Below are 12,452 nucleotides of genomic sequence, written 5' to 3' on the forward strand. Positions count from 1 at the left end.
TCTTCATGCAAGGTGATGAGCTTCCGCTGAGTTTATCTACAGGTCCTTTGGTTTTCTGTGTTTTATTGTCTGAATGTTTCTGTCCCGAATTACAACTTTGTTTTTTTTCTTGCTTCTTACTAATCCAGCCTCCTTCCTATCTAGATCCAGAAGAGGAGTTGAAACAGGAAAAAGCAACTTTAGTCCAGATGATCAAATACAGGAACACCAAGACTCGTTAACAAACCAGTCAGAAGTTCACCACCGAAAGGACAAATGCTGCTTGACCCACTGAGCTCTTCCAGCAATTTGTTTTATGTTCCTGCATCTGCAGTCTCCCGTAGTCAATTTCAGTATCTTGTTCAACCCAGCTGAGCTTCAAACCATACTATGACCAAATCGTGTCACTACCACCCGAGCAACATTACTTTCTGTCACTCTGTCCTCATTTCCATTGTTTATGGTACTTTAATCTCTCATGTTAGCATGGGGGATGTGGGAGGATACAAGAGCACAATGAGTATCAACGTCAGGTATATTCTTTACTCCTGTGCAAAAATTTGCTTTAAAGAACTTGCTTACCAGTGGTGGTGCGTGGTGAGGACAGAGGTCAGTTTTACTCCATGTTTTTTAACTGCTTCAACTACCTAAACGAGGGAAGCAAAAGCAAGATAAATCATGAGACCAAACCTTATTTGTAATGTTTGCAGCATTTGTTCCCAAAAATAAACTTCAGCGAGGTCTTATCTAACGGGCAAAGCAAACTGAAACGTTGCCCGTTAGACAAGACAGGCAGAAAGTAAGAGTATTAGTGGTTTTTACACATGGCTTTTTAAATTTACTAGAATATTTATTTTTCTTCAAATTGTTTTATTAGTTTCCTAGTACTTGTAAATATGTTTTGGTCAGCATGTTGTGTGAACTGTCTATATAGGGTGTACAGTATGCAGCTCACCATTTCCTCAAATGAATACACTTTATTTTACTGAGATACAGCATGGCCCTTCCAGATCTTCGAGCCATACCCCACCCCCCATTTAATTCTAGCCTAATCACAGGCCAACTTCCAATAACAAATTAACCTACCAACTGGAAAGTCTTTGGACTGTGGGAGACCAGAGCACCCAGAGAAAATCCACAGACACGGGAAGAATGTACAACCTCCTTACAGGCAGTGGTGGGAATTGAACCTGGGTTGCTGGTACTGTAAAGTGTTATGCTAACCACTGCGCTTGATGGCTGCGTCTATCAAAGTATAATTGTATTTTCTGTACATGGACAATGAAAGAGTTTAAGTAGTTTGAAACTGATAATTAGTCAGTCTTCAATAGTGTCCTGCAGGAACTCTCAGCTTTCGCTACTTCTCACATCTCAATGCTTTTTATAGTTGAAACAATTCTGAACTGCAACTGCTGCGATAATGAAGGAATTACAACAGCCAATTTGTGCAAAGCAAAATCCCATAAACAATATGAAAAATGAGATTAATTAATGATTTGAAATCAATAGTTATACATCTATAGGAACACTCCCCAAAACCAGGGTAGCCAAACATTTGATTATCATTTACAATGTTAACTATTGGCAAATCAGGTCGGAAGGGGGCCAGATCTGCAGCCAGTACATCAGTCCACATAACACACTAAACATACAGGCTAATTACTGTTTGTGTATAGAGACATCAGAACACAGACACTTACCAGCAAGTCTTATACACATAAAATTAACTTAACCTACAGAACAACAGAATGCATTGATCTCCATCTCCTGAATGTTCCGCAAGAAATTCAATTCCTGACATTTGCTCTACACCAGTGGTTCCCAACCTTTTCTATGCCCCACACCCCTAGGAAATGTTTGATTAATGTTTGCACCTGCTGCAAAAGTAATATCACATTTGAAGATGAAGTCGTCTAATTTCTAATTTTTGAACCACATACAATACTACGGGCGAACAAGTTGAACTTAAAAAAATAAGCTTTTAACTCAGTGCATAAAATGCAAATATAAATTGAGCAATTAGATTCTAATTTATTCAGAAAAAATTGTAAACAGTAAAATCAATCCCAATTGTGAACATAAAATTCAATGACTTCTTTGCTGCTGCTTCTCATTCATGATTTGGTCAAAACGTGGAACTTTCTTGCTGACTGCGATCCGCAGGTCTGCCTGTGGATTCAGGTGATTCCTAGATTTTGTCTTGATTGACAAAAGAGAACTGAATCCAGATTCACACATGTATGTTGTTGCAAATGGAATGAGGACACGGAGTGCTTTTCCACCAAGTCTTGGGAACATATTCAGTTCTGCACACCAAAACTCCTCCAAAGTCTTGCTTTCAAATTGCATTTCAAGAGCTCGATTTGTCTGCAAATCAATAAGATCTTCCTTCAGTTCATCCAACATTTTCTCCAAATTGTAGGAACATGGATTCATGATCCATTCTTCTGAAATCTTCAGGTCTCCAGCAGCAAAATATCCATCAAACGATTCTGACAGCATTTCCAAATGAGCCACAATTTCTTCACACACAGTAGGAGTTATGGATCCAGCATCATCAACCATCTCTTCTAGTGAAGGAAAATTTGAGAGACTGCCTCTTTCCATCCTTCAACGCCAAAGACGTAACTTTTCTTTGAATGCATTCAACTTTTTACAAGCCTTCAATATTTTTATCCCTTTTCCTTGAAGAGTAACACTCAGGTCATTCATACTGAAAAAATCAGCTAAGTAAACCAGCATTTGGGTGAATTCCTGTGATTCCATTGCCCCAACCAGATCACATTCATGCTCCTCCAGAAAAACTTTGATTTCTTCCCGCAGCTCAAAGAAGCTGGTTAAAGCTTGTCCTCGTGACAACCAACGGACTTCTGGGTGGAAAAGCAAAACTGAATGCTCACTTCCCTTACAAAAGCACGCCTCCAATTCAGTTGATGATCTTCACACAAGTATCAAGGACCCTTCAAATTTGGAGGCAATGTTTTTAATGCCAAAGCATGCCGATGAAGAAAACAATGGGTAACTTGCAAGTCTGGAATCTCCTTTTTCATCAATGCAGAAAAGCCAGATTTATCTCCAAACATTGCAGGTGCCCCGTCAGTGCACACAGAACCAATGACTTTGATATCTAAATCATGTTTGGCAAAGAAGTCTTTCACCAGCTGCATCACATCCTTTGCAGTTGTGTTTGTTTTCAGATCTTTACAAAACAGGAAATCTTCCTTCACCGCACCATCATTGATATACCTCACTAATGTGATGAGTTGGAGTGTGCTTGGGACAAACGTTACTACCATTTCTCAAGGCACACTGGCAGCTGGCTGAGTGATAACTCATGACTCGTCACTCAAGGACACAAGCCACTCTTTGTCGCACCCCCTGAAATTCCATCTCGCACCCCCTGGGGGTGCGGGCACCCCAGGTTGGGAACCCCTGCTCTACACAGTATCCAGGATCAGGATCAAATCCCTGGGGTTATGCAGCAACAGCATTGATAGATCACCCATTAATTTCCTTAAAATTGGATCAATGATAGTGCAGTATCCAATTTTTGTGAGGGTAAGAATAGGATGATTTTGCAGTGTGGCTGAAGAATTTGTGCAGGGGTCAGGGTTCAAATTTGTGGATTATTGGGTTCTCTTCTGGGGAAGGTATGATGTACATATGGGATGGGTTACACTCGAATTTAGAGGTGGGAGAACAAATATCATTGTGGGCAGATCTGCTTGAGCTGCTTTAATGTGAGAAATATCAGGAACACGGGTGATGAACTTGCGAGCATGGATCTGCTCATGGAACTACGATGTTGTGGCCATTGCAGAGACTTGGCTGTCACAAGGGCAGGAATGGCTGCGGGATGTTCCAGAGCTTTGGTGTTTCAAAAGAAATAGGGAGGGAGTTAAGAGGTGAGGGGCGTGGAATTGCTGATCAGTGATAGTATCACAGCTGCAGAAAGGGAGGACATCCTGGAGGGATTGTCCACTGAGTCAGTATGTGTGGAAGTCAGAAATAGGAAGGGAGCAATCACTTTATTGTGAGTATTTATAGACCCCTCTATAGCAACAGGCACCAAGGAACAAATCGGGGGCAGATTTTGAAAAAAAAAACATGGTTGCTTTCATTAGTGACTTCATCTTCCCTAATAATGATTAGCACATCCTTAGTGCAAAACCTTTAAGTGGGTCCAAGAATGCCAGAGAGAGTTCAATCGTAAAAGTGTGAACTGATACACTTTGGAAAGCCAAACAAATGCAGATACAGGGCTAATGGCAGGTTCCTTGGCAGTGTGGGAGACAGAGGGATCTTGGGGTTCAAGTCCATAGATCCCTCAAAGCTGCCACACAAATTAATTGGGTGGTTAAAAAGGCCTATGGTGTGTTGGTGTTCATTAGTCAGTAGGATGAGTTCAAGAGCCATGAGGTAATGTTGCAGCTCTATAAAAGTCTGGTTTGACCACACTTTAAATATTGTGCTCAGTTCTGGTCACCTCATTATAGGAAGGATGTGGAAGCTTTAGAAAGGGTGCACAGGAGATTTACCAGGATACTTCCTGGATTAGGAAGTTGCCATTGCAACTGACCTTTATAACATCTCATTGACAGCTAACTGCTGCTTTACGGAGGTCATCTGAGTTTTACGCTGAGACCTATACTCATAGGGCAGAGGGTTTAATCAACTTCTCATCCTGCCCATAGGATCAGCCAGAGGACTTGCTACTGAAATTCCTAATTATGCCTTTACAATATCCCGCTCTCACTAGTAGCCCCTGAATGATCCCCGGGGGGGGGGGGGGGGGGGGGTAGAAGAGAAAAGAAAGAGAAGGGCTAAGGCTGACATCCTACCAACAGGCTTCCAGCATTTCACAGAGACGGTGTTTTGAAGTGTCTGGTATAGCGTACTAGGTAAAGAGTAGTAAATATCATAGATTAATACTGGGTTTGATCTTTGAATGTGCTTTTTCCTCAGCTGGCCAAAGGCTTTTGGTGCAGCTTGATGCCAATGGTCTCTTAGTGTAATTTAATGTCAAATCACCATTGCTTCTAGGGCTAATTAGAGTCTCTCTGTGGACCTTTATCGTCAGGGGATGGTGATGTGGTACAGGAGCAAGTTTGTAAGACTTTTTTTTAAAAAAAGAGGTATGTTTTATATATAGTTCACTTTCTTATACATTTCAGTGTTAATGTTAATGCTTACTTGAGCTCAGCCTACGATCGTGCACTTTAAAAAAAAATGTGATGTATATACCGCAGTCCGATGACAGAGACTGGAAAGATCTTGGTTCTGGATGGGTGGTGACAGTGGGTGAACACTTCCCCACTTCACATGTAGATTTACTTTACTACAGGGGAAATCTTGCTGGAGTGAAGGTTAAATACCTCAACAGCATCATTACCAAATATGGAAATGATAATAAAACCAAACTGGTGGTTTTTAACCCATTTGCCTTCTGTGCCTTGACAGCAGACCCCAGACAACTTACTTTCTGGAGTAGCCATTCAAGTTTTCTATCAATTGACAGAAATACAATGCAAATTCATTGCACCTCTCATTTCTATACTTAACACAGATGTCAACTTAGCACATTTTAAATAAGCATGCTATATGAACTGTTAAAATAAATTTGGGTTCAAACTCACAGCAGTGGGTACCTGGAAATCCCGTCTTTTCACAGTGGCCCCACTCTACAGATAACAAACTGCAAGCATCAATCTTCAGTCTTTTTTTTCAACTGTATGTCCCACAGACAACTGATTGAGCTCATGGTTGAGAATCACTGACCTAACTGGTTAAAATATATATATTTTTTTCCCACTTGCCTTATTTGGCTCCACTGGATCCACTATTGCTGCTTCCCTGGTTTCATTATCAATGACAAGATACATGTAGTTATCCGTCAGCGCTGGTAACAGCTCAATCTTCATCTTGGCCTTGAAGAGAACGTCAGATTTTCTAACAGCCTCTCCAGAGTAAAAATAATATGAGCCTGCAAATAAGTAAATAAACAAAGATTACACTGTACAAATTACTTCTGATTAGAGGTGTTGCCCACTTTCCGAACGTTCGTTTTACCAAAGTCTTACATTAGTACCCGTTTTCGCTAACCGAAAGAGGATTTTCACTTTTGTCAGAAAAGACGCCCGCTTTAAACTTGTGTTTACCCCAAGAAAGACTACCATGACCGTGAAGCCTTGCGCAGGCAGGCGTGTGTGCATGCGTGTATGTGCCGATTTTTTTTCTACAAATCGGTTTTGGCTCAATTTTCTGGATTCTGGTAAGTGAAACTACACTGTACATACATTATTTCTACTTTATATAGCTGTGTATTTATCATATCATTCCTCCTTTTACTATATGTTAGTGTTATTTTAGATTTTATGTGCTATTTAGTAGGTTAATTTTTGGGTCTGGGAACGCTCAAAAATTTTTCCCATATAAATTAATGGTAATTGCTTCTTCACTTTACGCCATTTCGGCTTACGAACGGTTTCATAGGAACACTCTACCTTCGGATAGCGGGGGGAAACTTGCTTTATTTATTTATTGAGTTACAGTGCGGAACAGGCACTTTCGGTCCTTCGAGCCGTACCGCCCAGAAACCCCCAATTTAACCCTCGCCTGATCATGGCACAATGTACTATGACCAATTAACTTACCTACCTGCACACCTTTAGACTGTGGGAGGAACCCCATGCAGTCACGGGGAGAATGCTACATTGGCTTCTGCGGGAATTGAACCAGGACTGCTGGTACTGTAAAGCACTGTGCTAATCATGTTGCCCATGCAGTAACCTTGGTCAATTAACAGCTAAAAATTGTCAATGTATTATATTTTGTATGGGGGCCTTTATATGTGGAAAATAAATTGAATTAATCAGAATTAATATTTTCTCATGTGCTAATTCCCGGGCAAAATTTTCCATTCTCCCTGTCTGAAAGCTTAATTTTACCAGGGCAATTTTCCAAAAATACACACCTTTTAAAGTAGACCGAGTTTTAATGAAGGAAAGGTTCTTTCATTTCCTCACTTCAAACTTCAAGAAAGACCAACAGGAAGATCTCTCGCCTCTCCAGAATACTTTCAGAATCATTTTTAAACAAAAGGGTGAAAAATTATAGAATTTGGATAAGAATAAGTAATTCCTGTGAAAAATCTAATACTAGGTTAGATAGGCAGCTTCCTTTTTTGGACATAATCTCTATGAATACAATAAAGCGGTAAGATAATAGGAGCAGAATTAGGCCATTTGGCCCATTGAGTCTGCTCTGCCAAATCATCATGGCTGATCCAATTTTCCTCTCAACCCCAATCTACTGCTTTCTCCCCGTATCCCTTCATGCCCTGACTAACCAATAATCTATCAAGCTCTGCCTTAAATATACATAAAGACTTGGCCTCCACAGCTGTCTGTGGCAAAGTATTCCCCAGATTTACCATTCTCTGGCTAAAGAAATTCCTCCTCATCTCCGTTCTAAAAGCACGCCCCTCTATTCTGAAACTATGCCCTCTGGTCTTAAGACTCTCCCACCATAGGAAACATCCTCTCCACATCCACTCGGTCAAGGCCTTTCACCATTCAATAGGTTTCAATTAGGTCACCAGTCATTCTTCTAAATTCTAGTGAATACACACCCAGAGCCATCGAAAACTCTTTGTATGACAAGCCATTCAAGGCTGGAATATTTCCATAAACCTCCTTTGAACCATTTCCATTTTCAGGACTTCTTTTTTTAAAATAAGGGGCCAAACCTGCTCACAGTAATCTAAGTGAGGCCTTACTAGTGCTTTATAATGTCTCAACATTAAATCCTTACTTTTACATTCTAGTCTTCTTGAAATTAATGCTAACATCGCAATTGCCTTCCTCACCACAGACTCAACCTACAAATTAAGCTTTAGGGAATCCTGCACAATGACTCCCAAGTTCTTTTTTTTTGTATTTTCTCTCCATTTAGAAAATACAGTTGTCCCTCCTTATCTGCAGGGGATTGGTTCCGCCCGCTCCCCCCCCCCCCCCCCGCGCGGATACCAAAAAACGCGGATGCTCAAGTCTCTTATTTAACCTGTCTCAGTGCGGTGGACATTAGGACCCGGCGGCAGAGCTCTGAATCCGCAGTGTTTCAGTTCATGAAAATAATCACGATCTCGATTGAAAATAAAGTGGAAGTAATAAATTGATTGGAAAGAGATGAAACGCCATCGGGCACTGGAAAAGCGTTAGGCTACAGTCGGTCAACGATCGGAACAATTTTAATGGAGCATGTGAAAGGCCCTGCCCTGATGAAAGCTACAATTATTACTAAGCAACTCAGTGGTTTAATTATTGAAATACATACGTTTCTTAAGTGTTTTATATGCATAGAAAGGTAAAATGTATACTATATACTAACACAAACGTTTGACTGACGCCGGATGTACCTGTTCAGACTTCAAATCCGACTTAAAGACGGACTCAAGAACGGAACTCGTTCATAACCCGGGGACTGCCTGTACTTCTAAGTCATTTCTAGATTACTTATAATACCTGATACAACGTAAATGCTATGTAAATAGTTGTTATACTGTATTGTTTAGGGAATAATGACAAGAAAAAAGTCTGTACGTGCTCAAATAATGAGTGCTGGAGAGAGAACTTCCGGGTTTTCCCGATCCGCGGTTGGTTGAATCCGCGCATACGGAACCCGCGGATAAGGAGGGCCGACAGCAGTCATCCCTTTCATTTCTTCTATACATGACCATACACTTCCTGGCACTGTATTCCATCTGCCACTTTTTTGCTAATTCTCCTAATCTGCCTAGGTCCTTCTGTAGCCTCCCTATTTCCTCAAAACTATCTGCCCCTCCACCTATCTGCATATCATCTGCGAACTTTGCAACAAAGCCATCAATTCCATCACCAAGATCAGTGGCATATAATGTAAAAAGAGGTCCCAACAAAGATCCTGTGGATCACCACTATTCACCTGCAGCCAACCAGAAAAGGCTCCCTTTATTTCCATTCTTTACCTTTTGCCATCAGCCACTGCTTTATCTATGCTAGAATCTTTCCTGTAATACCGTGAGCAGCCTTGCCTAAAGCATCTTGTCAAAGGCCTTCTGAAAATCCAAGTACACAACCTCAACCGATTCACCTTTGTTGACCCTGTTTGTTATTGCTTCAAAGAATTCTGACTAATTTCTCAGGCATGATTTTTCCTTGAGGAAACCATGCTGATTACAGCCTATTTTATCATGTGCCTCCAAGTACCCTGAGACCTCATCCTTAATAATTGACTCCAATGTCTTTCCAACCCGAGGTCAGACTAACTGGCTTATAATTTCCTTTCTTCTGCTTCTCTCCCTTCTTTGCAATTTTCCAATCTACCAGAACCATTCCAGAATCTAATGACTCTCGAAAGCTTCTCTCTAGTTTCCTGAAGGTGAAATCTCATGTGGATAGGGTGGTGAAGAAAGCTTTTGGTATGCTGGCCTTTATAAATCAGAGCATTGAGTATAGGAGTTGGGATGTAATGTTAAAATTGTACAAGGCGAGGCCAAATTTGGAATACTGTGTACAGTTCTGATCACCAAATTATAGGAAAGATGTCAACAAAATAGAGAGCGTACAGAGGAGATTTACTAGAATGTTACCCGAGTTTCAGCACCTATGTTACAGAGAAAGGTTGAACAAGTTAGGTCTTTATTCTTTGGATCGTAGAAGGTTGAGGGGGGGACTTAATAGAGGTATTTAAAATTATGAGGGGGATAGATAGAGTTGACGTTGATAGGCTTTTTCCATTGAGAGTAGGGGAGATTCAAACAAGAGGACATGAGTTGAGAGTTAGGGAGCAAAAGTTTAGGGGTAACACGAGGGGGAATTTCTTTACTCAGAGAGTGGTAGCTGTGTGGAACAAGCTTCCAGTAGAAGTGGTAGAGGCAGGTTTGATATTGTCATATAAAGTAAAATTGGATAGGTATATGAACAGGAAAGGAATGGAGGGTTATGGGCTGAGAGTAGGTATGTGGGACTAAGTGAGAGTAAGCGTTCGGCACGGACTAGAAGGGCTGAGATTACCTGTTTCTGTGCTGTAATTGTTATATGGTTATAGTAATGATAACTTCATACAAAATGACCACTGACACCTGGAACTTCCACCATACTGTTAAGTGTCTTCCACAGTGAAGCCTGACACAAAATACTTATTCAGCTTGTCCGGCATCTACGTGTCCCCTACTACAACCTCTCCAGCATTGTTTCCAGGGTCCCAATATCCACTCTTGCCTATCTTTTACACTTTATGTATCTGAAGAAACAGCTCTGTCCGCCAAAGGAAGCAGGCTCTCCCAATGGCCACACATTTTAATTCCACGTCCCATTCCCATTCTGATATGTCTATCCATGGCCTCCTCTACTGTTGAGATGAAGCTACATTCAGGTTGGAGGAACAACACCTTATATTTCATCTGGGTAGCCTCCAACCTGATGGCATGAACATTGATTTATCTAACTTCCATTAATGCCCCTCATCCCCTTCTTATCCCATCCCTAATTTTTAATTTTTATTTTCTTTCTCTTTTCCTCTCACAATAACTCCATGCCTGTTTTCCATCTTCCTCTGGTGATCTCTTCCCCCTTTCTTTCTTCCAAGGCCTTCCATCCTATGATACTCCCCTTCTCCAACCTTATATCCCTTTTGCCAATTAACTTCCCAGCTCTAGGCTTCATCCCTCCCCCTCCTATCATTTCGGGTCTCCCCCTCCCACTTTCAAATCTCTTACTATCTCTTTTTCTTGTTAGTCCTGACGAAGGGTCTCGACCCGAAACGTCAGCTGTACTTCCTACAGATGCTGCCTGGCCTGCTGCGTTCCACCAGCATTTTGTGTGTGTTACGCTGATTATGGTCTATTTTATCATGTGCCTCCAAGTCCCCTGGAACCACATCCTTAACAATCGACTCCAACATCTTCTCAACCATTCAGGTCAGACTAACTGGCCTATAATTTCCTTTCTTCTGTCTTCTTCCCCTTTTCCTGCAGAATGGAGAGACATGGTCTTCTGGAATCATTCCAGAATCTAGTGATTCTTGAAAGATGATTACTAATGCCTCCACAATCTCTTTAGCCACTTCTTTCAGGACTCTGGGATGTATGCCATCTGGTCCAGGTGACTTATCTTCCTTCAGACCTTTCAGTTTCCCAAGAACATTCTCGCTAGTAATGGTAACTTCACACACTTCATGACCCGACACCTGGAACTTCCACCATGCTGCTAGTGTCTTCCACCATTTCCTTGTCCCTCATTACATCCTCTCCAACATAGTTTTCCAGGGGCCCAATATCCACTCTTGCCTCTTTTACACTTTATGTATCTGAAGAAACTTTTGATATCCTCTTTAATATTGGTTAGCGTACTTTTGTATTCCATCTTTACCTTCTTAATGATTTTTTTTTAGCTGCCTTCTGTTGGTATTTAAAAGCTTCCCAATCCACTTACTTCTCACCGATTTTGCTTTATTATATGTTTTCTCCTTGGCTTTTACGTTGTCTTTGACTTCCCTTGTTAACCATGGTTGTGTCCTCCTGCCTTTAGAATACTTCTTTCTCTATGGAATATATTTATCCTTCAGAAATTCCAGCCATTGCTGCTCTGCTGTCAGGCCTGCCAGTGTTCTTTTCCAATCAATCCCAGGCAACTCTTCTCTCATGCCTCTTTAATTTCCTTTCCATCACAGTCGTACGGATACATCTGACTTTAGCTTCTCCTTCTCTAATTTCAGTGTGAATTTGATAACATGATCACTTACTCCCAAGGGTTCTTGGGCCCTCTAATCAATTCCACTTTATTGCACAACACTCAATCCAGAATAGCAGGCTCAACCATGAGCTGCTCTAAAAGCTATCCCATAGGCATTCTAGATATTTCTCCTCTTGGAACCCCACACCAACCTGCTTTTCCCAATCTATCCGCATATTGAAATCCCCCATGACTACTGTAATATTGCCTTTTGGCATGCATTTTCTATCTCCCTTTGTAACTTGTGGACTACATCTTTACTATATAACTCCCATCAGGGTCTTTTTACCATTGCATTTCCTTACCTCTAGCTACAAAGATTCAACACCTTCCAACCCGATGTCACCTCTTTCTAATGATTTAATTTCATTTTTTTTTAAACCAAAAGAGCCACTCTGCATTCCTGCTTGTCCTTTTGATACAATGTGTATTCTTGGACATTCAGCTCCCAGCTATAATCTTCTTTCAGCCTTGATTCAGTGATGCCTCCAACATCATAATTGCCAATCTGTAACTGTGCTACAATTTCATCGACCTTATTCTGTATAATGCAAGCATTCAAATATTTAGTCCTGTATTACAAAAGTCAATGAAAAAAGTAATAGATTGGGGATCTAATAGACTACTGTACATTGCAACACAAAACCTGATTTATTTAGAAACAACATTTTAATGTTTAATAGTGCAGTTTTGTAATGGTAT

At 40.9% G+C, this 12,452-nt stretch overlaps 1 protein-coding gene across 3 annotated transcripts in view; it reads right to left on the minus strand.

The window, feature by feature from the left end:
- hagh (hydroxyacylglutathione hydrolase) overlaps positions 1-12,452 on the minus strand; it is a 45,292-nt gene that overhangs the window by 30,708 nt on the left and 2,132 nt on the right. For all 3 annotated transcript variants that reach the window (XM_073060721.1, XM_073060719.1, XM_073060720.1), the window contains exons 2-3: positions 5,796-5,962; positions 562-626 (exon numbers count right to left, since the gene is read on the minus strand). In XM_073060721.1, the coding sequence (XP_072916822.1) occupies positions 562-626; positions 5,796-5,900 (170 nt within the window). In that variant the 5' untranslated portion in view covers positions 5,901-5,962. The remainder of the gene's footprint in view (positions 1-561; positions 627-5,795; positions 5,963-12,452) is intronic.

The sequence above is a fragment of the Hemitrygon akajei genome, chromosome 11 (genome assembly GCF_048418815.1).
Source record: "Hemitrygon akajei chromosome 11, sHemAka1.3, whole genome shotgun sequence".
NCBI lineage: Eukaryota > Metazoa > Chordata > Chondrichthyes > Myliobatiformes > Dasyatidae > Hemitrygon > Hemitrygon akajei.